Below are 26,167 nucleotides of genomic sequence, written 5' to 3' on the forward strand. Positions count from 1 at the left end.
GAAATGAGGATGCGAAGATGATACACAGTAATAGCATGCCATGTTTTGTGTTATGCCTGTTTTGTTAGTTCGGTTGCTGTAAAGAGCGATAGTGCTTTGAACATGTGACCGCATGAGTGTATATATTTGAGCCTCGCTTTGGTGATTAAAAGAGTTGGTAGTCTAGCCGCTTTCCTGTCTCCTTCACCGTTTCCTGTGTTCGTCTGTTTTCAGCTGGTACAATTCCTTGATGCACTGTGTCAACGCTAAGGTCGGGATCCTCGGTTAGAGCCAAGTATCTGTTCTGGAGCGGGATCCTATATTCCTGTACTTTCCCTTTCAGCGCTAACTCATTATTTGGCTACTTGCAAACCAGCTTCTGCCGGTACGAAAGAACTTGAAGGGGTCCTCAACCACCCCTCGTGCGTGGTGAAAAAACACAGGGCGAGAGCAGACGCTGCTGTGAACAGCCAAATCATGCAGTTCACGAGCGGAGCACAAAGCTGGATCGAAAGGTGGGCCAGTTGGTAATTCATTGTCTTCGTTCAGCGAACTGGGAGCGCAGAAAAAAACACAAAGGACGAAGCGAGGAACCACATAAGACGAGCGCTCCTCGCGAGTGGTTCCTCGCTTCGTCCTTTGTGTTTTTTTCTGCGCTCCCAGTTCGCTGAACGAAGAAAATGAGCACAAAGCTGCCACATTGTCGCATGGACACTTTCTTCGGAGGGCTGTCATACAGCAGACTGCTGTAATTGCAGTTGACATAAAAATCAGGCAGAGAGACAATAAACATCTTTACTCGGTATTATGTAGACATTGTCTTTGGGGTGGTCCAAGAAAAACCATAGGCTTTCGCTGCGTGGACGGTCCTCCCTACCAGCAGGCACTGGTCTTCAAGGGCGGGGCTGGCTACGGCTCTCTCCCAAAGCTCAGGCACGTGGTATGGGTTGGAGATGCACTCAGAGGTTGGTATCAGATGCGCTTCTTGCCACAGGGTGCTGCCACGTGCAGCACTCCATATTGAGCTAAAATTACACGGTAGCAACACTAGTGTGAAACAGAATTACACCTGGAGACATGACACATGCTAAAGGTCATGACACGCTCGTGATCTAGCTTCTTGGCCCTTTGCCATCCCCTCCCACATGGCTTCCAGTGCACTTGACAGGACAAAAGAACAGAGGAAGTGCTTAAAGCATGCAACAAATCCCTGTAACTCCGGCCATTTTTGACGGATTCGAGAAGTTTTTGCAGCAACTGATTCATGAGGCAATAAACTTTGATAATGAGGTCAATCGATGACTACTTTCTTCAGGACCGACTTAAAGGCCTAATCGTTTTTAAAGAAGTGATGGGATTGACAGAAACCACTTTGGCGCAGCCTTTTGGAGCAGTTGCCTGTCACACATTTGCAAACACGACTTTTAAGGTTGCTAAGCGGGAGTACCATGTTTATCAAAGTAAATATGTGCACACACACATGCAAAGTGATGCTACTGAGGACTTCTGATTTGGAGCAATTTTTGGAGCAGCAAAATTTCCGTTTTGGAGCACTTTGGAGCAGCAAAATTTTCATCTTGGAGCGCTTTGGAGCAGATAATTTTGCATCTGGGAGCACTTTGGAGCAGCGAATTTTATATCCTGGAGTGCAATACAGAAGCATATTGCATTAACATTCAAGCACCTGAGTATTATTATGGAGCTCTTATGAAGGCTAGAAATATTTCGATTCATTGCAAATATCATTGAAAAAATCATCTCAGGAGCATAGGCGTGCGCACAGGGGGGCAGGGGGGGGGTGGGGGCGGCCGCCCTCCCCCCCCCCCCACCTAATCACCTAAGAGGGGGGGGGGGGCAAAATCTGCCCCGTACATTGACCCTTGCGATAGCAATTATATGGACACTCTCGGCGGATTTTTGCCGTCGCCGTTGCCGTAATTTTCCGTATAAAGTCCAAATTAATAACATCACCACGCGCATTCTAGCCGCGGGTAAAAGCTCGCGAGCGCTGGCGACGAACGCGGCTGAAGCGGAGATTAAACTAGCCGGCCGTCTGTCTCCGCTGCACGGACAGCGCATGAGATAACATCTTTCCGCGTGCGAGCCTGCCGTCGATTGCTCATCAAACAGAGATTGCTCATCAAACGCCAGAGGAGCGTAAGGGGGGGAGGGGGACCGCATCGTTCGAAGGGCGCAGTCGCTTGCGCGCGCGCTATCACGAGGCATCGGAGACGGCTCGTAAACTTGCTGTGCTCTCAACGCTTACTTCGCGTTTAGAAAACTCAGAGCAAGAAAACGTTTCGGTTCCTGGAGGGGCCATATTCCCTTAAACCAGCGTTTTGTTGAGTTACGCGAGATCGGATCCAAGAGAGTTATCTGCTAGTCTTACTTCGTTTCACAATACAATTTTTTGGTATCGCATTCATTTCTTCGCTCTTAAGCGAAACTTAGTTTTTTTAACCGTTGGCTATTGACCCCCGAAAGCGAGGGGCGGACGTGTAACATGGCGTAGCCGCTTCACTGTGGGCCGTCAGCGACGGGCCCGCTACTGACAGCTGCGCATTTGCGGCTGCACCGACCAGGAGATATGATTTTACTAATGAGATGACATTTTTAAAGAAGCAAGCAACAAATTCGAATTGGAACCCTAGCACGTGAGCTCGAAAGGGCAGGGCCTTTTAGGTGGTATTTACCGCAGAGTGATTTACCGCATGCTGGCGGAAGGAATTACGAAAAAGCTGTTTGGATGAAGATCCATGGATAAAGCATATCTGAGGAAAAGTGTGAACGCGTTTCCACCCTTCGCGTGCTCTTCCATAAACGCGAAGCAAGGAATATTCGATATTGTCCCATATATCTACTGCGAGCGTTCCCAGATTTCATTCCGCGATGTCCGGAAACAGAAGTGACAGACATTTTAGCGCCACTCGTGTAGTTATTAATGAACATTGCTTTCCTTACGTGCCGTGCGACGCTTGAAACGAGCTATCAGCAGCGTTTCTGGAACAGACGACGTCCGCCGATGAATCGCCGTCGCACTTTCTCGCTACCGATAGGCCTAGACGTCACGAGCCTCTGTGGGGAGCGCGTTTTGCTGTCGAGCCGACTTGCAGAACAGAAGCTGCGTCGGCACCGTGCATGGCATCGTGGCTTACTCGGAACGCACGCGCGAGCGCTATTTATTCAGCGGAATAATTCTTGGTCCATGATTGCGACTTTATTGGCAGCCCCAAGATCAAGCTGCACATGTTCTGACGCACCGGCGGTGCGATTGCCGGTGATAGACGCCCCCAAACCCGAGACTTTGGCGCAGTTTGGCGCAAATTTCGTCGATATTATCAGGATGGCGCAGTAAATACAATTTGGCGCACTTTGGCGCAGTTGGCGCAGGAGTGGAATCACTGATGTATTTACACATAATATCCGAAGGGCAAGATTACTTCACTGCACCTCGCTTTCTTGCAAACTGCCCTAATTTCGATATATCCGTGCAATGAGGCCGCTCCTACCAATACACTTCCCATTTGTTATTCAGTGCAGCTTTTCTTGATGCTTCAAGCTGCAGAAATCATTCACACATATTGTTTTCACTATCATGCGATGACGTCTGTGCTTTCAATTCAATCTATGCGTTCGAGTTGCATGGTCAAGTACTTATGCTGTCGCATTTTACGGACTGACACTCATTAGACTTTTGGTTCATTGGCTGTTAATAAAACAGAGGGCTTAATAAATCATTTGTATACTGTCCCCGAATTGCAACGCCGCACTCAACAAAATTTGGGAGAATTAAGGACTTGGCATATACAGGGTCTTTAACTGTTGCCAAAGTCGAGAAGCAGCACCAATATACCGTGACACCATGCTTTCCCAGTGATGCGGCAGGAATTGTTCACAAATCCCGACCGTTGTATTAGTGCCCTACACGAAATCTTCTGCAAGTCAGAACAAATAGCCCTACAACATTTTTGAAAAATAACGTAACCAAAACGAAACATTGTAAGCACATAAGCATACTGCTTACCGTAACTAATGCAATCAATCTTCACATAAGGGACTGCCGTCTCACAAAAGCTTGTAATTTCACCAATTACTAGATATTTTTTGACCCCACAACATTTGGTAAATATACTGACCTGACCTGATGATGTCATTCACAGTATAGGGTAGCTGGTACTGTTTGTTGGGGTCCCCCCTCTTGGCCAAAAAAACTCAACATGCAGACTTAGCGGCTGAACTGAGTCGACATGTAGCACTGTTGTGTATATAACCCTACACTACGGCAGCTTCAGCTGCCCTCCCCTGTGCCTGGGGGAGTACATCAAGCCGTTGCTGTCAGCCTGCCACGATTTCGTATGCCGCCCTGTATTTGCACTAAGCAAAATTTTACGGTACGGCACGCGCTTTGGTGCTCAAGTTGCCATTTTCAAGACACCGTGTGCATGTCTTTGAAGCTGGGCAAGACCAGTCGCACCGGGCAAAGTTGTAGCACGGATGGTGGTTAAGCATGAACGTTGCTGTAAGCACAATCAAGAGCGAGGCGGCAACTGCGATTTACTTGCTCACCACCATATTAGCTCAATCGAATAATATTCTCTCTTGAGCACTTTGTTATCCGCCTTGAGAAGTTTTTTTTTTAGAGCTAGACAGCTCTCACCTGTCTCCCACGGCCACTAATATACTCACAATGGTAACTTAAGGGGAGACGCGGGTCTTTTTTTTATTTCTTTTATTAGCTGGGTGAACTGAACGAAATTTAATAAGCTTATCCCATTTTTTTTCTGCAGATTCCAAATCTCTAATTAGATTTTTGGTAGCTGCATTAGTACAAAAGATGTGCAATCTCTAAAAGCATATTTCTTACGGGAATTTTTGGCAACTTTGCTTTGTCAAACACAGAAACAAAGTATGTGGCAAGGCTGCCAGAGAGCTGGTTTAGTCGGTGATGCTAATCCGATTGTCTTCAACAAACTTTGAATGCAAAATAAATAAACGTAAACGTGAGTGAAATTTTTTTGCTGCGTACTATTTCTGATAATCGAGAATTATAATTTGGTGAACAACATTATAAGAAAATAAATAGCATCACCGGCTAGACCAGCTTCCTGGCAATCTTGCCACATACTTTGTTTTTGTGTTTGACAAAGCAAAGTTGCCAAACATCCCCGTAAGAAATATGTTTAAATATGTGTTAGAAATTGCATATCTTTTGTTGTAATAAAGCTATTAAAAATCTACTTAGAGATTTTGAATCTGCAGAAAAAGCTGAAAAAGTGTATTAAATTTCATGCCATTCACCCAACTTTTACAAAACCAATTTTTAAGACCCACGTCTCTCCTTAAGCATATATTTCAAGTGCCTGCCACATTTTCTTTTTATCTACAAAAGACCGCAAAAAGGACGTCTTGGGGCATGCTTGGCAAAAATTTTGCGATTTCTGCAGAAATGTAGCAGGCTTCACCTTTTGGTACAGCAATCACATCACTGTTAAAGGTATGCAAGTTACAGTGCTAGGAGGGCAAGGTTCTATCAGACCTTTCGTTTTAGATGCGAAGCAGCTTTTGCTCGGGGCTGTGTCCGTCGTCGGTGGTGGCGTCCGCACTCCACTGCGCATGCACCTACTCTCTCTCCTCCTCTACGCAGGTGCGCCTTTTCTCCTCCCCCGCGCTGCAACTCGCACGTCATGCAGCCGCGCCGCAGCCAAATACAGCCTGTAAACCACTCTCTCTTCACCCTCCCCCATTTCACGTGATATAAGCACGTGCGCTCGGTCAGCTTCCGTCATTCTCGCTTCGCTCCCGTTCAGATGAGTTGTAAAGTCAACGTCAGCGGAAAGCAACGCACAAACACAACGTAATGATAACACAAACACTAAATACAAACCTCACACACTAACGGAAACGCCAGGTGAAGGTAACGGAAACTTGGTGTGCGCCCCCAATGCTGCTTCGCATCTCCTCATGGTTCCCTTGAGTAGGAGATGGTGCAATTTTTTTCAAAACAATGTGACGTGAGAACCAAAATGTGTGGAATGAGTCACGTATAAGCCAGAAGAAAGCTGGCTCACCTGTTGATGTGGTAGGCGATGAGTGGCAGATTAAGCAGCACAGTGAAGAGCTCGCCCGCGCAGAGGAAAAGCACATTGTAGAGAATGTGCACAAAGTACTCGGGAAGCACCAGCTGCAAGAAGAAACAAGCCATTCAGGCACTCCAGCTACACAGTGTTTATTGCTTCGAGCCTGAACATGACGACATTTGTGATCCTGCTCTTTAGATTGTGAACCTCCAAATAATGATCAGCTTTAGACGCACGGAACAACAGCTTTCCCAGGGCAGTTCCTGTTTCATCTTCCAGCATCGTGACAGAGATCGTGCATGATCGGCACAAGTCACTGCTGCTACTGTCAATGCTGCCACTGAATTTGCAGCCAACCACCAGGCTGGCTGCAAATTCAGTAGCAGCATTGTGGCACAACAGAACACCGACTATCAACAGGTTTTTTTATTGAATAGGCAGAGCACGTATAGGCAGGCAAACAACGAAAAATGAAAAAAATGGCACAAATGTTATCAAGTGACTGGGCAGGCGCAACTACCATCGGACTTGTTTGGGGCAGCGCTAAAGAACACACGGACAAAGACACATAGTAGACGCCACGGGCGCTGACTTACAACTGAACTTTATTGCCTTTTCCAGTGCATTTATATGTGCCATAATCGCTCGTTGTGACAGCCACGTTTCCCAGAACTAACAAGCAGCGATAAACAACAATCTTAACAATCTGTTTAGCTATAGCAGAGGAATTTCACATGGAGCACGCGTGCAGGAAAAAACAAAAACAAAAAACACCAAAAAACAAAACAACAACAACAACAACAACATAGTAAAATAACAACTGGCGGACGCTTCGCGTGTAAAGCATAAACCGATGAAAGATTACATGACAACAAAAAGGAAGTGCAAGTGAGAACCACGCTTAAATAAAACCTTTGAGATAATCAATCTCAGCGTCAGACAGAACGATTGAAGGCCTGCTAAGAAGGCCTTGAAGACAGCGCCCGTGGCGTCTACTATGTGTCTTTGTCCGTGTGTTCTTTAGCGCTGCCCCAAACAAGTCCGACGATGAACCAGCTCGCCCAAACCAAAGTTTTGCTAGCAACTACCAGTTTTGATAAAGGTTACCAGTTTACGTGAGGCAGTGAAAAGCAGATTTAATGGAATGGCAGACAAGAGCGAAAAAAGGGCAAAACAGGACAAGGACTTGGCAGTCGGTACAAAATTCAAGCAGCAAAAGCGGGCACCCAAAAAAGGATATCGAACTAGCAGTGAGAAAAGAATGCACCGTAATCATTCAATGCAAAAGTAGGGAGAAAACAACATGATAACTTACGGTAGAATAGCGCAAATACCAAGACGAGAGAAGATGGGTGACGAACGAGCGCAATGTGACGTTTGTTTTGCGCTTGTTCGTCTCCCATCTTCTCTCGTCGTGGTATTTGCGCTATTCTACCATAAGAATGAACCAACTCGCCCAACAAGTCACTTTAATGATAACTTATCAGCATGCGCGAATAAGTTTTCGTGCCTTCGTTCTTTTCCACCACTGTGCATCTATTCAGTTGTCAGTCGGCGTTTGTGGTGTCCCGACTTCTTTCTTGTGTCCGTGTTTGCACGCCCTGTCTTTTTAGAAAGGAAGAAGCATTTGGCAACCATGGTATTGACTCTAGAAATAACAAAAATTCAGAGAGTGGAATAGGCTCCACATAATGAATACCTTCTTCTGACAGCATAGAAATAAGAAGTGGACATGAAAAAGCCCTAGTGGACATACAAGGAACGAAATAGATTTTATTCTGCGTGGCAACCCAGGTGCAATAGAGGATGTTGATGTCATAAACAAGGTAAAGCCATAGGTTAGTGAGGGCGAAAGTAGCGCTCAATTTGAGAAGACCTCGAGCAAGATTAACTACCAAAAGACAACCCAACCTAGATGTAGGAAGAATAAAATCAATATTTTAGGATCGAAAACAAATACTCAGCTTTAGGACAAAAGGTTCGTACTGACATCGAGGGAGTGAATGAAACAGTAACTAGACTGATCTCGGAAGCAGCAATCAAAGTTGGAGGTTAAGCACCAAGACAAGAGCCTCTCCCAATCTGCAGTAGACTGAATAAAGAAACAGCAACACATGACGGAGACTAACGCACAATCTAAAATAGCGTTCGCTGAGCTCACAAAGCTGATCAACTAGAAGCACGGAATCGAACAAGCGAACTCTCGCTCAGCAGCACGTGGCGTTAGATGGCTAGGACACAAAGAGTACCGTCTTTCAGCATGCTAACGGCAAGCCATTTATATATACCATTTACTTCAGCGTGCTTTCTTGCTCACCAGCGAGATGGCGCGAAGTGCGCGAGGGGCGCACTTTAAAGGTCGTCGCCCCGCTCGTAGTGATGCGCTCACGCCTCCGTGCACTTCGCCCTACAGGGCATGGTTGCCTGCGCGCACGCTTTTCTCGTGGAGTGGGGGTGGGGGGAGGGTCTGTTTCTATGTCTCGTGCTTTCACCGCAATGAAGTTACAGAGCCTACGAAGGTCCCTTCGCTCGCTGCAGCGGCCGCGTTTGTGAAACGAGTGCGTTGTTCAAACAGAAATAAGTAACAACTGTGGCAGCTGTTAGTTGACGCTCGTTCTGTGTATACCTGTGCGTTCGTTTCATGTGTCCTTTATGTTTGAGCAGTGCGCTTTAAGTGTCGAGCTGTGACACGTAATAGTTTGCGCTCGTCCTGTGTGTGTTCTTTTCGTGCGTCCTTTGCACTTGAGCAACGCGCTGGAAATTTCTAGCTGCTTTCCGTTCTTTGCATTACATTCCAATTTGTTGCTATCGCATTCATTGCTTCGCCACTGCGGCGAAACTGTGACTTTTTTTTTGTTAAGATTCTGCTTGTTGGTATTTCTTGGTTTTTTGGGTGCCAGGTTTTGCTGCTTCAATTAGTCGCTTCGGGGTCTTCTCGCAGCCTTTCCCGTTCCCTAGGGTTGGGCTGACTGTTGTCTTCCTTTTTAGTGGACCAGTGGGATACACCCAATTCCTGTAGCACGTACCTGATAGGCCGCACAAATTATGGCTGCCTTGAACAGCTTTGCTCTTAAAGGCTAGTTGATGGCCAACGCTGTGTGTTCACTGTCTGCACTGTGCTGCCACAATGTTCATGAGCCCATTGAAGAAACCCTTGGCAGCCTAGAATACCCCCGGGCGAGCCAGAGTGAGTGCCACACTGACTTGTGGTCATTTTTAGACAGACAAGAATTAAATGTAACTTTGGCACAATACCTGTGATCATGTCAAGTGATACAAGAAAAAAATACAACAAGACGGTGACACTATACAGTGAAACTGTTGTACTGGCATTCAGTCAAGCAGCATTCGCAGTTTTCTAACAATAATTACAATTGCTGGGGTTTCATATGCTGAAACCACCCAATATGATTATGAAGCACACTGTGCTCCGCATTAATTTCGACTACCTGAGGTTCTTTGCATTTTGCCTCCACTGACATGCGGCTGGCAATCACCCCAGCACACCCCCTTTATGTGGCAAAGTTGATTTTTTTTTTTGCTGTTTAGCCTCCCCTTCTCCTATGAAAGAAATCAGATTTACTCAGAAAAAGTACAAAGTGGCACGTGAATGCCTAACTGATTGTCTCTCAGACTGGAAACGTTTAATGTACAAGTACAAGCAAAAGGGTGACATAGAATAGAAAGCTTGAAAGAGAGCTACATCACAAGTCTTGACGTCTGTGGATGGCTAAACAATATCCAGAACCGCATTCCACGGGCCGATTGCTTTACGTTGCCTCCATTCCATAATAGTACTGTCGCGTGGTCCCTTTTTAACATTGCAGTTGAGCAAGCTGTGGAAGACAGCCAATCACAGTAGAAAATCAAATCAGAATCAGAGTAGAGAAACAGACTCCATCGCAACTGAAAGTGTGTAGTGCAACACCAATATAAAGTGCAACTTGATGCACGCAATCAATATAATCACAGATAGTGCTCATTACCCTAGCCGCAGTGTGCGCAGCTGGACCTAAAATAAGTTGTACACTCTTAACCAATCTTCAGCAACGTTTATGAGACAATGTTGCAATTGGCTCTCCACCGCCTCACGGGCCTGCCGAGTTGGTCGCCGAGGCTGGGGCTGAAGGAGTTAGCACCTTGTGGGTTTTGCTCCCAGAGTATGGCAGACCTTGTATATATATGTACGTGGGTAGAATTTGTCATACTGTGCAGGGTATGTGTGCCCTGTCCAGCTTGTCGCTGGGTGGAGGGCCTCGATAATTTCATTGCAGCTCACCAAGCGGTGCTTGCTGTCCCAGAGACGACGGTCGCCGGCTGTTCACGAGCTCGAGTGCCTTAGTGTGTGAAGTCTCGCTTTGGTTGCAATGTGTCTCCGATACTTCTCTCATGTGCGCCGGGAACCAAAGGATTCCGGTTTGAAATTCTACTTCCCGCCGGACTTGGCTACTGCGCAGGAGTCGGGCCGCTCATTGGCAGATCCATCCTTTGGCGAAGTTTCTGACCGCTCATCTCGAGTCGCAGAGAACCCTCGTGCGCGTCGGATTCGTGAGGGCGAGTACCACCACCTTCCTCCGTTTCTTCTGCATGCTCAGCCATTATGGGCCTCCCAAGCTCGGCCAGGAGGTGCTGCGTCGCACAGGTTTCGCCGCCTTCTTGCAAAAACCTGTCGCTGCTCTCCCCGCACCTGCCTTTTGACTGTGCTGTCTCGGCACGTTCACGCACCCTGCACGCGCTATTGTCTGCTCGCCATGCACGTGAAGCTTCATGTGTCGCTTGCTCTGAAGGTTTAGAAAGATAGCAGAGATGGAAAAAACGCAGTGTGAATCTCACCAGAAGAGGGCGGTTGATCGACCACCTTTGCGAGCAGATCGTCAAGGAAGATGCTGTTCGTGCAAGCGCTACGTGCGCAACGATGGTGAACGGCCACATTTCCATGACATGAATGCACGAGTTCTGTAATTATGTTACCGGTAAAACGCACCTTCGTTGCGGCAGTCGTGTCTGCTCGAAACTGTCAGCATGGATGGATGGAAAAACTTTATTTCGTCAGAAAACAGTTGGGGACGATTCCGTGTTAGATGGCCATCAACCCAAGGTTGACGGCGACCTGTGTGGCTCACTCCACGACCCTTGTCTGGACGACTGGATCTGAGCTGGTCAACACGGCAAACATTCACCACGCTTTTGCGTGCATTTTCAATTGACAACTTTCGAGTGCTTGGATGTCAAGTTTGTCGTGCGGCTTTAAATTTATTATGAGCTCAGTGTGAAGAGCATAAATACAGTAAAATCTCGTTAATTCGACCCCCGTTAATTCGGAATTTCGGTTAATTCGGACGCGGCGTCTGGTCCCGGCCAAAATGTGCATTGTTCTATGGCTGAGAACTCTCATTAATTCGGACAGATTCGACCGCGCTTCGGTTAATTCGAACTCCCGACCGAGGTCGGGTCGAGACGGGGAAGCAGCAGCGGATACCGCCACGGCCGCGGTTCGGATATAATTCGGATTCGCAGCCGAAATCGACGGCGCATCTGAACAATTTCGAGATCGGATCATGGCCTCCGAGATTTAAAACGAGCTTTGCATCTCGGAGGCACACACACAATGAAAGGCAGTGCATCGCTACTGTCATCAGCAACAGGCAACATGGCGACGGTCCGTCCGCGTTATCAACGCTACAGTTACGGTCCCTAGAATATCGGACCGTACTAGCCACTGTATCAACGCGATCAGCCAGCCATGAGTGGTGGATGATAAGAATAGCATAGAATATGGCATAAGGCATCGTTCCGCGATAGCACCCCTGGTGTTCCGCAACGTGCGCGGTGAAGCGTTGTGCAGGCCATAGAGTTTCCTACAATACTTACTAGAGGGAACTCTGGCGCTAGTGTCTATGGGAGCTGCAATGCATCGCGCTTCAGCCAGCATGGGAATCATGGGTAGTACACGGATTTGTCTAAACTTCGTTCTTTCGGCTCCGTTCGGCTCCGCGTCGCCTGCATCCGCTTTGTCGCAAAACGAAGTTCAGCAAAAATCAGCAGTTTCACTTCACCACTTTAACTTCTTTAGGCTCACCGATTCAAATCTGGTCACGAAGTTCACAACGATCCATTCTTTTATCCGAAAGAAAACCAAAACATAGCAATAAACAAAGCCACAAGTGCGTTCGAAGCCCGCAAGTACGAAGACTAGGCAAATCCGTGTACTACCCATCATTCCCATGGTGGCTGAACGATCGCAGCGCCAGAGTTCCCTCTAGGTCATTTTAGGAAACTCTATGGTGCAGGCCTGGCGTTCCGGACTTTCCGCACTCCTTTCTACGTACGAGCCGTGCAACATTTTCAACACTGACGAGACAGCGCCTGACAAGACGATCGTGTTTAAGGGGGACACGTGCGTCGGCGGGAAACGGAGAAAAGAGCGGGTGACGGTTCTTCTGGCTACGAGCATGACCGGCACAGAGTAGTTGCCGCTGCTCGTGATAGGAAAGGCTGCGAAGCCAAGATGTTTGAAGAACATTAAGCAACTGCCTGTCGACTACCGCTTTAATAGAAAGGCTTGGATGACCTGGCTGCGTCAGCTAGACCGCCGCTTTGCGGCACAGTGTGCGCGGACCTTCAGGAACTTAGCAAAATTGTGATTTCCTTGCACGTTGCCTCCGCGAAGCAAACCGCGATCACCGACTTCTTTAAGAAATAAAAGTCTGGTGGTGGCGGAAACAATTTTCTAGTGTTTTGATCGTACTCGCGATAATTCGAACCCTCGGTTAATTCGGACATTCTCTCTGGTCCCGTGAAGTCCGAATTAACGGGGTTTTACTGTATATATCTGCCCTGTTGAGTCATTGGCAGGATTGCAATGCGGAGAGTTCAGTTTCGTGGGAGTTTCACTTTTGCCAAGGTTTGCATTGAATGATAACAACGTCGGATCGCAAGTTTAATATCGCCTTGAATTTTTTTAGGGCTCCCTTTGACAGCATAATGATATGAGCAAAGAAAAAAATATTTCATGCCCACTTTGACCATGCATGTTTCTTGCAGAGGCGTGTTTCATTTCGGATAATATGGACGCCTGATCACGCACCATGTTCGCTGATTCGAATGTCGCTTTGGTTGTTTCTACAGCTCGCTTGGTCAGCATCATGCTATACAATACCCACTGGGATCGCGCATGTTTATGATTATGCCGAGATTTGTGCCTGATGATAAGTGCGCCTGATTTCACGAAGCCATCGAAAATTGAACTGCCGCCTTGGTTTTTTTTTTCAGCTCGTTTCCAAAGCAGCAGGCTATATATTACGTGCCCAAAGCACGACATTATTACGAGGCACGCCGTGGTGGGGGACTTCAGATTAATTTCGGCCACCTTGGGTTTTAACATGTACGTAAATCTAAGTACGCCAGTGTTATTGCATTCCCATCGAAATGCAGCTGCCGTATGCGTGAATCGAACCCGTCACCTCGATCTTAGCAGCGCAACACTTCGGCCTGCTAAGCAATCACGGCGTGTCGCATGCAAGGCCAATATAAATGCTCAGTGCAAGCATGCAGCTTAATTCTGTTTACAGTGAGCCGTGACGAGAAAAGTACCAAATCAACTCGATAAAACACTTGTAGCATTTAAACTGTGCTGTATTAAGCCCACATGCTCCGCTGTTGTCACGTTACAAACGGTTGACTCTGAAAGTCAGCGCGCAATCTCGAAACATACAGCGGCTGTCTATTTGTTGTAGCTTCGGTTCAAAAACACACTTCCCTTTCAAATGAGCACAGCCATCGCGTTTCTCCCCGTTAAAGGGACACTAGAGGCAAATACTAAGTCGACATTGATTGTTGAAATAGCGGTCCAGAAACCTCGCAGTGCTACTTGTATGCCAAGGAAGTGCTTATTTTGAAATAAAATCACGTTTTAGTGGTCCGCATTGCGTTAGCGCACTTCAAATCACCCGCCTGAAATCAGACTTTCATACGTCACTGCTGCCGTGCCCAACGTTGCCCGCCTTTACTGAGCGGCCGCAGGCACTAGTAGCAGCAGAGCGAAAGTAGCAGGACCCACAGCAGCAACAACGGCCATCGAGGCCATCGAAGCTTGCCACAATCGCCACAATGGATGTGGACGGAGAACTTGACAAGACATTGGCTCGCGACGCTGGGCTCCAATTCATTGACTTGAGCCCCGATGAACGCGGTATGCTGCTGAGGGCTCGTAGCGCCGGCGTCGTTGCATGCGGCATTTTTTCGAACTTTCTGTCAGAGCGACTTTCACGAGCGCGAAACACACGCGGCAGTACGCGATCCCGAAACTACCACTGAGACGCGACCACGTGGACGAAGCAGGGCGCCGTGCGAAGCGCAGTTCGGCGAAAACGGAACCTTTGAACCACGCGCGCCATTCCCCATGGCAACGCCACAGAGGTTCTTTTTTCCATGAATCAAACGGAAACGAACAAACAGCATTTTATTACGTCTTTTGATGCACGGAAGGTTCTTTTTTTATTGCTGCTAGTTTGATTATTAGTGATTTATTGTAGGCAGACTCTCATACGTCATCGGGATCATTTCGAAAATGTCCCACTCGTGGCACTCATTATGTGATACATTTAGCTTAATTTCTCGATATGTAGGGCACTGCTGTTGATAATATTGCCGTTTTAAAAGTTGTCATACATTGAGCTTTCACTCTGACATAAATTGTTATTTGCCTTTAGTGTCCCTTTAATAGTTCGTAATACTGTGTACGACAAAAATTGCTTCAAGGTGACAAGACGGTGAAAGCATTGCGGCAAACTGCCATAATCCACTCTTGACGCCTCTGCTCCTCGCATTGCTTGCATTGGAAACGGTAGAACACGACGGGCAGTTTTCGGCTCTTCGTAATTTTTTAAAACTTTTGTGACAGTTCAGAATGCAGCAGGACTACATGCCTGCTTTCGAGTACGACGAAGGACCGGCACCCATAGCATGAAAAATGTGAGATAAAAGCCCCGGGAAGTACGTTCTCCGCGCGCGCAATGGGAAACATACATAAAGATGAAATCGAATGCCTTAACAGTTATGTTCCACATAGATTGCCACACGTGCCAGATTGATAGGTTCGCCTGTTGCATGGGCATGCGCAGATAAGTTTTCGTGCCTTCTTTCTTTTCAGCCGTTGTGCATCTCTTCAGTTCTTAGTCGGCGTTTGTGGTGTCCCGACTTCTTTCTTGTGTCCATGTTTGCCCGCCCTGTCTTTTTAGAACATGTAACCAACTAGCCCAAAAATCCACGTTGACATAGTAAAGAAAGCATTTGAGACTGCACGCACACACATTTCATGTCCTGTTTTTTTATTGCTTTTAAGCAGTGCACGATACGTTTCTTTACCATGTTTTGCCTTTCAACAATGCATTTTTATTGCTAACCTGCAGCTCATGTCAATATGGTTTGATACTCCCTTCAATAGCACCTCCTTGCATTTAATGTTGTCAAAAGTACACGTACTCTGCCCGATCAAGTACACCGATACAGTATACTTGCATATATATACTACATTGCCTACGTTTTGACAAATTTATGAAAACTGCTCAGCGTGTAAAAGGCCAATGGAACAAAATCGCCACTCAGTTACTGATATTGTACGACGTAAAACTACTGAAGTTGCCTTTTGAAGCGGCAATGTACCTGGAATGGTGTCTCTAGCATTTCAGAGACTTGCAAGCGGGAAGTGCCATTACCTTTTAGTGAAACTTGAAAGACAAATGTATGTTGAGTGTGCAGCATTTCGCATGCATTAAAACACAATGCTCGAATGCACGGGGGAATGACACCTCACGTAAAGGAAGATTCGGAGGCCCGAAAGAAAAGCCAGAAAACTGCGAGAGTTAATCGTTCACATTCAGAGTAAGAAACATTTCACAATTGCTATTCATTATATCGAACCCGCCATGGTATCTTTGCAACACCAACGTAAATAGATAATTTTACGAGTTCAGCCAAATGAAAACAGATTGAGCAGACGTTTTATGACGCTGTGATGTGCACCAAAGCTTTACAGGTCACAAAACGTGCTAAAACATCCTTTCCTGCACAACAGCATGCATGTGTCCAGAGGTGCATGCCACTTGAATGAACAAATGACCGTTCGCACCTTTATAACGACCCCGTAGTGATTGCATTTGTTATTCAACTAAGCCGCACAGGACTCCACTGTACTATGCAGTAATTTGTGAGGAAAGGGACCGCGACTGCTAGATAGAACACACAGAAAGCCACGACACTAGCAGCAGTGCCTGTTCAGCAGCATGACGTTTCGAACCGGAAGTCGATGCAGACGGGCGCCGAAGCCCACAATCCTTTGCGAGAGCCACGGTTTTGCCATCCACCTACTGCAAGTTCAGTCTCTGCCGGCAGCAAGATGTCTTTTCGGCCGCTTCAACTGCTTTACACTTATGTCACAATTACTACAAATAACGTCCCTTACATTCTCTTTCGCTTACGAGTGAAAAACAGCGCTAAAAAGACGGGACAAAAAAGGACATGAGAACACGGCGCCGTGGTCTCGTGTCCTTTCTTGTCCCGTCTTTTTAGCGCTGTTTTTCACTCGTAATCATGAACCAACCAGCCCAAATGCGTACTCTACCCTCTGGCTTCATTGTCTGTTGGCTGTCATTAATGACGTATCCTGGGTTGTGCAATATTACTGAAAAATTGCAAGGGTGCAGATACTGAAACACAAAGGCCATAGTTGGTTAACAGAAGGAAATGTACACTGCAAAACACCATAGAGCCAAAAGAAAAAAAAGGGAGGGGGGAGGGGGGGGGGAATCGACTTCAAATACAAAACTGCCGGACAGGCATGCGCGACCAGATATTCAAACATGTTTTTCTAAGCGATTGCCGCTGTATGTTCATTAGCTTCAAGGGATCCGTTTTTATACGATATCAATCGGGCGTAGCCAGGGAATTTGGGGGGAGGGGGTCGACTACACGTTATATATGGTCGTGCGTGTGTGTATGCGTGCACTCATATGCACTTATGCAAAAATATTTGATAAATTACGGGGGGGGGGGGGGGTTGACCCCCCCCCCCCCCCCTCCGGCTTTACCGTGGTGAAACTTGTTCGGATAATGGTATCGGGGCTTCGCTTGCATCAATTGGACCCACCCAAGGATCGCGAACACGCCCGCTCTATATCGCTGCAGAGTTGGCGGCACGTGTTCGTCATAGAGAACACAACTGCCCGCCGCGCTTATGAAATCAGAGCGGCTGCAGTAGCGCGATCTGCACCACAGAATGCGGCGATTCGAGATGCACAAACTCACCGGGTTCAGGCTGTCGCACTGCTCGATGGGGTTCTTGTAGTTGTTCTTCAGTTCGTCGAAAGCGATGACCTAGAAGAGATGTGGGAATGAGCATTTAAGACAAAACGAAATCTCGCGTTCGCGCAGAGGACTCAGGCCGGCCGTATCAACGCGAGATGCGGCGACAACGCAGTACCGACGGAGCATAAGAACACGGGTACAGTGTGCGTGTGTGTTACGTACGTGAAACACGGCCATAAATATGAGGAACGCCGTGAGAATAAGAGCTACGATGTAGCACAGCGCAACGAAGTTGAACGCCATTTTCGTTGTCAACAAGCGGCGTTCGCGAAACGAGCGCCGCGCCACACGCCTCCGTTGAGAATAGTGAATGTACCCTAGTGGCGCAACCAACCGGGCTCCGGCGTCCTCCTTTTACTAGAGTGCCTCCGCGCGCATCGAGGCACTCTACCTTTTACGCGGTTGCCGCGCCGTCCTCCGCCGCGTCCGCGCCGCGGATGCTTGCGCAGGGGGCGCTGCGATCCATCGGAGCGCCTGCACGGTGCATGTCGCGCAGGAGGAATCGGTGTAGTATCGCGCCTTGTCTTTTGGTTGGTTTGCTTGCTTGCTTGCTTGTTCCTTGCATTTGGCTCACACCCACACCGGGGGATTGGCCAAGAAGCCGGCGGTTACAGTGAATTGGAACATTGGGTTAACAAAGAAACTCAGGGAAAGGGAAAGGTGGCATTTTTCAAGTAGAATAAGGTGATTTTCGTGACACAAGAAAAGGAAATAACGAAATAAATAAGATTTTGTTTTCGGGGAAAGGGGATGGGAAACAATAAATTGATAAACAAAGGATTAGCAAGGTAATCTCATCGTGTCAATCAGGAATTCGCAGAGGGCCCCGCAGACGTTCCTTTTACTGAATTCCAATGAAGCAGCCCCAAAGGAGAGGATATTTAGAGTACTTAGTGGTATTCCTAATTTTTTAAATAAAATTTCAAAGCATTTTTTCCTTTGGTTTTTAAAACGGTGGCATCTTAGTAGATAATGGTCGATATTTTCGGGTTCGTTACAGTTGGGACACAAAGGGGATGGGACCAGACCAGACCTGTTTAAGTAGAAATTAAGCGGGGGAATACGACATCTTAATTTAGTGATGGATACTTCCAATTTACGCGTGGGACACCATTTATTATCCCACGGAAATTGCAAGTGTGAATATTCTGAATTCGGTATTTTAATCTTTTCTGAATCTTCAATAAGAGAAAATTTTCTGAACCTCGCCGCTGTGACATAAGCTGTAGGAGGCATAACTGACAAAACTGGGCCTTCAAGGGATACTCTCGCCAGTGAGTCAGCCATCTCGTTTACAAATATTCCACGATGACCTGGAACCCATATGAGCCTCACTAGGCGAATGTTTATGGGGATTAATGACCTGAATGTGTTTAGAATAACTGACTCCGAAGTTGTAGTGAGGGACGAACACACAGATAATGAATCGGTCACTATAACAGCTGTCGAATGATTTGCGGGAAGTTTTTGAAGGGCTAAAATAACTGCCATTAACTCCGCTTCAAATATAGGAGTATAATCTGGAAGGCGTAAAGAATATGACCAGGATAATGATTGGGAGAAGATACCCACACCTGCTCTCTTATCATTCATGGATGCATCTGTTGCAATTACATTATTAATTCCTAATTGTAAGAGGTGATCTTCGAATACGCCAATTAAGTACTTAGAGGGCAAGAGTTTCGCATTCGCTGGGAATATGTCGTCGAATTCTATTTTTACATTGGATATTGATTTATCTAATGGAATGATTTCGGAGATATTAACATTTAGGGGTTCCAGCAGTGTTTGAACAAACAAAATCTGAGGTTTATGAAGACGGGACCAGTGCTCATTGAAAAAAGCATTCGATTCAGCCAAAAATACGAATTGCAACCGTCTTGGAGTAGCTTCATATAATTTTAAATATGTTTTAACTGTCAAAATACGGAATCTGCAAGCAAGAGTGGGTACCCGAGCTTCTTGATACAACACGCTATTAGCTGTAAATTTAGGAACACCAAGACAACTCCGAAGAGCTTGGCGCTCTAAGAGAACCAAAGGATTAATCTTGTATGCTGGCCCACCAGAAAAAAGCACGCAACCAAATTCAAGAATCGGGCGAACGTACATACGGTAAATCATGATCAGAGTATCTCTGCGTAGCCCGGAACGGAGCCGACCAAGTTTAGTTATCATTCCGACAGCGCGTGTAGCCTTAGCTTTAACATGTTCAATGTGGCTACGCCAGCTCAGTTTTTCATCATATATTACTCCCAGATATTTAATACAGTCCACTTGGGGAATTCTTTCTTGCCGATAGTGAAGAGAAATATTAACAGGCATATGTAAAGGAAAAACAATTATGGCACTTTTGGTAACATTTAGTTGCATTCGAATATCTTCAAACCAGGAGTCTAATGTTGCTAAATATGATTGCAACGTTGAATGGAGTAAATGTATGTCATAATCAGATGCGAAAAACGCAATGTCATCTGCGTATACATACACTTGTACCTTATCACACAGTGGAATCGAACTTAACAAGGTATTAAATAAAACAGGTGAAAGAACAGAGCCCTGGGGAACACCTCTCGTTTGACTATACTTAGACGTAGAAACGCCTCGTTGGGAGAAATAAAATTTTCTATCTTTTAAAAAATCGTACAGCCAATTTGTAATATATTGCGGAAAATTTAATTCGTTGAGGGCATTAAGGAGAATGATATGTTCAACGCTATCATATGCCTTGGCTAAATCTAGGGTTACTAAAGCCGATAATTGTCTTCTGTGCCGGGCAAGTTTTATACGAGCCTCTAAATCGACATGTGCACACCATATCGAGCAACCGGGTCGAAATCCAATCTGGCATGCGCTCAGTATTGCATTATCTGTGATAAACTTCATAATTCTTATGTATAAAATTCTTTCTATTAATTTAACGACATGGGACGTTAGAGCGATTGGCCTAATGTTGTCTATCTGCATTCCCGCTCCCTGTTTTTTAAGAAGGGGAACAATTTTTGCAAGCCTCCAGTCAGGAGGAATCCAGCCATTTCTAAGGGAGTGGTTGACGACGTTAAGAAGATCGTCTGGAGAGATATCAAATAATATCTTTAACATTTCTGACGTAACTCCATCTGGGCCTGGAGCTGAATTAGGGAGAAGGCGAATGACACGCGCAAGTTCTTCCATATTTACTTCGATAAAATCGTTCACACAAGAATGCTTTACAAACTTTAGTTGTAACTGTGATGTAAATCGCTTTTCAAGGCCCGATGCAATTTCGGTTAATAAATCTGCCAATTCCTTAGGTGAAAGAATAACCGAGTCAATGTTTACGGGCGCTGCAATAGCCTTACGACTACGAAGAAATCTAAACAGAGCTTTTTTATTACCACTCTTGGATAGAAAATTATATCGTTTTTCGTCATATTCATCTTTCGCTAATGATACTGTTCTTTTGAACATAGCTTTAGCGTACAAATAATTTCGCCAATTAGTAGGACTTTGGTTTATAAGAAGTTTCTTCCAGGCCCCTTTTCGGCGTCTATAATCTCTTGCACAATCCGAATTCCACCATGCACACACGGAATTTCCTTTTGCTGACGATATAGTGAACTGTGATTTTGTTATGGTACGTTTTAAAACTGAGCAAAGACTCATAGCTTTAACATTTCTCTCCATACTGGACAATGATGACAAAGTTGACTGTAAATTCTTTTTAAATTTGGAGTAGTTTACAAAATTTTGCGCCTGGTAGTCTACCGATAATACTGGGATCTTGACTTCAAATACAAGCGCTCCCGCATGAACCCCACGTTTTCGTTCTCTTCGTCTGGGCAGAGACTGGAACGTCTTCAACCGACCAAACATTGCATTCAACGTCGTCTCTTATCTGGACACTGCCGTGATCACACTAAGATCAGTGGTGGATCCAGACACTCATTTAAGAGCGCGCAGTTACTCGAAGCAAAACCAAAGGGCAAAAAATACTGTTATCACAAGACTGCCATCATAATATATATGATGTTAAATTGTCCTTACGAAGGTACCAAACATTTCTAAGATCAGTTTTTAAGCAAACAATTCTGAGAGTAAAAACGTTACTTCAGGTATATTATTGTGCTAAGTCTCGTAATAATAAAGGTTGGTTCTCGACAGTGGCGCACCGACCGGGGGGGGGGGGGTTCGGGGGTTGTAACCCTCCCCTGAGGCCGACCAACCCCCCCCCCCCCTCGTAACTGCCCCGCTGTCCTTCTCACCGGTAGTCCAAGGTTCATATCCGGAGGTGTCCTGAGGTCGACTTTTCCTGACTGGCTCTGGAAATGTGTTGTATTCACTCATCTACTCCTAAATTGAGGAGTGCTATGGCGTGCTCTATGGCTCTGCGTTCCTAAATTTCCAGGGAAGCAGCTTTCCAATAATAATATCTGGGGTTTAACGTTTCAAAACCACGATATGATTATGAGAGACGCCGTAGTGAAGGGCTCCTGAAATTTTGAACCCCTGGGGTTCTTTAACGTGCACCTAAATCTAAATACACGGGCCTCAATCATATTTTCGCCTCCATCGAAAATGCAGCTGCCGCGGCCGGGATTCGATCCCGCGACCTTCGGGTCAGCAGTCGAGCGCCATAACTTATCACTAGACCACCGTAGCGGGGCGCAGCTTTCCAAGAAAAAATATGCTTTCACGGGTTGTCAGTATGGCCCCTTTTTTTATTTTCTTGCCCCTTTGATTACTACAATAGAGCATATGCCACGGCAAATATAAGAATGGAACACATCGAGGGACGAGCTCTCATTTCACTCCAGCCGCAACCAAAAATATTTCTCAGATACGTCTAAACGACTGTTTTTCGATCGTCAAGAGATCCTACGTCATAATTTTTCTCTCTCATATAAATTTCATTGAACGAGAATTCAATTCGCCCTTAAAACATAAGACTCTCGGCCGTGTTTGGATGTTCCCGTAGCCTGAAAATAAAACTCTGCACAAACACCTACACAAGTCGATATCTTCGGTTTTCTTCAGACCCCCCCAAAAAGCGGAATATATTAGTCTTAGACATCAATACGAAGAGCCGGAACATACTGCAGCGCACAACGTGAAAAAACAAAAGAAAAACAGATGATATATTCAAGAAACTCACCAAGAACAGCTACGGAAAGTTATTTATTCAGAAAGCAGTTCACTTCCAAAAACACGATGCAAGCTGATAAATCCAGCAACACCCCCCCCCCCCCCTTTTCCAATCAACACCACCACAGAAATGCATCAGTCTCTACTATCCGAGTAGTGATCGAAACCATCGCTCCCAATGACCGGCCGCCGAAAGAGAAAATTCAAGACACCAGCTGAACCGAGAACCTGAAAGGAAGGCGGGAACCAATTTTGCAAGAGATCGCAACTCATAGCCGAAGATTCCGAGGACGCGGACCACCGAATCAAATTTCCTGAAACAACAGTTTTCGCAGATGAAACCTGTTTTGTTATGACTTATATCAGTGGCCGATGAAACACTGGGCTTTTGTTAACGGGGATTAACTGAGTTTAATAAGCGTTGGGGTACAGGAATAGGTGTGGCTACATGGAGGTAGGAATGCAGAGTGGAGAGTTCAGAGGCGGGGAAGCAGCCCGCGATCCGGAGGGCCAGACGCAACTTGATACCGCTCGGAGTTCATAGAGGAGGAGGAGGAGGAAATAAACAGAGAGGGAGGAAGCGGAGAATCCCGAAGGAGCGTGCGGCTTGCGTAAGACACTGCACGCGATGGTTGCGCCATCTCTGGATTCTTCTTGTAACATCCTTCCTTTTTTGGAGTCGATCCTTCAACCTACGATGAAATCCTCGAGTCTCTTTGGAAGCTGTATGGATCTTCGAGGTCCGGCAGAAGTTTCCGTCTGCTTCGGTTGATCTGTCGCTCTAGTTGGCTGGCTGACGTCAGTGTGTTGTTCCGAGGAAGGGCTTACCCTGATAAATACTCGGTTCCTTCTCAGGACGCTGTCTTCCGTCTGAACTTCATACGACCTGTCGTCAATTCTCTTGATTATGGTGCCTTTGACCCATGGTCCAGTTTTCGTCGGTCGAACTGTGACATTCTGACCTTCTCTGAGGCTTGGTAAATCTTTCGCTTGTCTGTCGTGATAGTGCGTGATTTTTCGCCTCTTCTGCTTTCTTCTTTCGCTCACATCGACTGTTTCGGGTTGCAGTAGCTCCGAAGCTGTTGGTACAGTCGTTCTAGTGCGGCGACTCATTAGCAATTGCGCTGGACTAGCATTCAGCTCTTGTAGTGGCGTGTTTCTATAATCAAGAAATGCCATTTGTGGGTCTGAGTGGCTTTCATCTGCCTTTTTGAGGAGCATTTTCGCCGTCTTGACAGCTGATTCAGCCATTCCATTGGAACGCGGGTATCCTGGGCTTGATGTTTTGTGTTCGAAGTTCCAGCTCTTCGTGAAGTTTTGGAATTCTTCGCTGGTGAATTGCGGTCCATTGTCGCTGATCAGGATTCTCGGTATCCCATACCTTGCAAAGTGAGCCTTTAGTTTCAGTACCACTTGGTTTGAGGTCATCGATCTGAGTTGGTCCACTTCCCAAAAGTTGCTGTAGTAATCGACTGTAACCAAGAAATTCTTTCCTTTGAATTCGAAGATGTCGCATCCGACTCGTTCCCATGGATAGCTTGGTTCTGGATGGAGCGATAGAGTTTCTCTTTGCTGAGCGTGTGCGTGCTTTTGGCATATTTCACACCTCATGATGAAGTCTTTCAGTTCTGCATTCATTCCTGGCCAGAAGACGCATTCCCGAGCGCGTCGGAGACACCTCTCAATTTCAAGATGCGATGAGTGGAGTTTCACTTTGATTTCACCTCGCAAAGACATTGGGACGATTAGGCGTAAGCCCTTGAAGATCAGATCGTCCTCAACTGTGAGCTCATCTCTGTACGTGAAGTATACGCGCATGTCTTTGGGTAGTCCACGTTTGTCCTGTGGCCAGCCTGACAGAATGATTGACTTTAGTCTTTGCAATGAGTCATCACTCTCAGTCGCTGCTCTAATCTTTTCCAAGGTTTCCTTTCTCACAGGGAGGTAGTGTACGACATTGATGTTTTCGAGTTCCTGTTCTTTGCTTTCGTTGGGAAGGAAGGCCCGAGATATCGTGTCTGCCAAGATTAATTCCTTTCCTGGTCTGTGTTCGATTGTGATGTTGTATCTTTGCGTCTGAAGGATCATGCCTTGCAGTCGTCTTGGAACTTGATCCAATCGTTTCTTCAGGATTGCTTGCAGTGGTTTATGATCGCTGATTATCTTCGTTTCTTTACCGAATGTGTACTGATGAAACTTGTTTAAGGCGAAGACGATGGCCAGCATTTCCTTTTCTATTTGTGCATATCGAGCTTCCGTCGGTGTCAGTGCTCTGCTGACGAAGGAGACTGGCTGTCCATCCTGAAGAAGAGCTGCTCCGAGTCCAAGATCGCTCGCATCACACTGGATTTCTAGCTGCTTTCGTGGATCGAAGTAGGCTAGAACAGGAGCTCTTGTCACGGACTCTTTTGCCTTTTCGAATGCTTCTTCTTGCAGTTTCCCCCAGTGCCATGGTGCATCTTTGACAGTGAGTTTCCTCAAAGGCTCCAATACACGCGAAATTTCAGGCAGGAATCTGGAGAGGTAATTCATCATGCCGCAGAAGCGCTGTACTCCTTGGACATCAGTTGGCTTTGGCATCTGTTGTATTGCCTTGACCTTATTTGGATCAACTTTGAGTCCTTCATTGGTCAGTACGTGTCCTAGGAAGACGACTGATGTGGTTCGAAGCTGTGTTTTGTCCTTGTTGAGACGGATTCCAATTTGTCGGCATCTCTGAAGTAGGCTTTCCAACTTCGTGTCGTGGTCCGCTTGAGCATCTTTTTCATTCTCGCCCACTCCGAAGACAAGAATGTCATCTGCGATGCAGAGAACACCAGGAAGTCCCTCAAGTGCCACTTGAAGTCTCTTTTGGAATATTTCGCTGCTTACGGCGAGTCCAAATGGCAGGCGGAGCCATCGGTAACGACCTTTCGGAGTTTGGAAAGTAGTCAGCAAGCTTGATTCGTCATCGAGAGAACCCTCTCGATCGAGAGAACCCCTCTCGCAAGTCCAGTTTTGAGAAAATTTTGGCTTTAGCAAGATCGGGTAAAACATCATCAAGAATGGGCAATGTGTGACGTTCTCGCTCGAGAGCCTCGTTGAGCGCTTGGGGATAGATGCATATTCGCATTTGTCCATTTTTCTTGGTTGCGACAACCATTCTGCTGACCCATTGCGTTGGCTCTGTTACGCTTTTGATGACACCTCTTTTTTCCAGGTCCATCAACGTGTCTTCGACTTGCGGTTTAATGCTGACAGGCACTCTGCAACTCGTTATTGCTTTCGGAAGCGTATCTGGCTTAGTGACCAAATGAACAGTTCCCGGGAGTGTTCCTAGAGTGTTTCCAAAGGCGTCAGGGTATTTTTCTATTATCTGACTGTTGAAGTGCTCTTCGGGAGTTTCATCTATTGCGGCCACGAGGTTATAGTCTACAGTTATCAGACCCATTTTCTCAGCTGTTGTTCTTCCAATCAGAGGAGTGAGGTCTTCTTTAACCACTATAAACTCTACAGAATGTCGCTGTCCGTTCGCTGTGGTGACTTCTAGTTGAGTTTTGCCCCAGCAGCGCACTTTGCTTCCGTTCCATGTTCGCAGTGTCGTTGTGCACGGTTCTATTTGCTGTGCGTTGACGTGTCTAGCT

The 26,167-nt window shown here is 46.3% G+C and overlaps 1 protein-coding gene across 1 annotated transcript in view; it reads right to left on the reverse strand.

Moving 5' to 3' along the window:
- The window catches only part of LOC119402431 (protein cornichon), a 76,494-nt gene extending 58,735 nt beyond the window's left edge, over positions 1-17,759 (reverse strand). The window contains exons 1-3 of the mRNA XM_037669578.2: positions 17,583-17,759; positions 17,361-17,429; positions 6,048-6,160 (exon numbers count right to left, since the gene is read on the reverse strand). Coding sequence (XP_037525506.1) covers positions 6,048-6,160; positions 17,361-17,429; positions 17,583-17,663 — 263 coding nt within the window. The 5' untranslated portion in view covers positions 17,664-17,759. The remainder of the gene's footprint in view (positions 1-6,047; positions 6,161-17,360; positions 17,430-17,582) is intronic.
- Positions 17,760-26,167: the final 8,408 nt, after the last annotated feature.

Source organism: Rhipicephalus sanguineus, chromosome 8, assembly GCF_013339695.2.
Source record: "Rhipicephalus sanguineus isolate Rsan-2018 chromosome 8, BIME_Rsan_1.4, whole genome shotgun sequence".
NCBI classification, from domain to species: domain Eukaryota; kingdom Metazoa; phylum Arthropoda; class Arachnida; order Ixodida; family Ixodidae; genus Rhipicephalus; species Rhipicephalus sanguineus.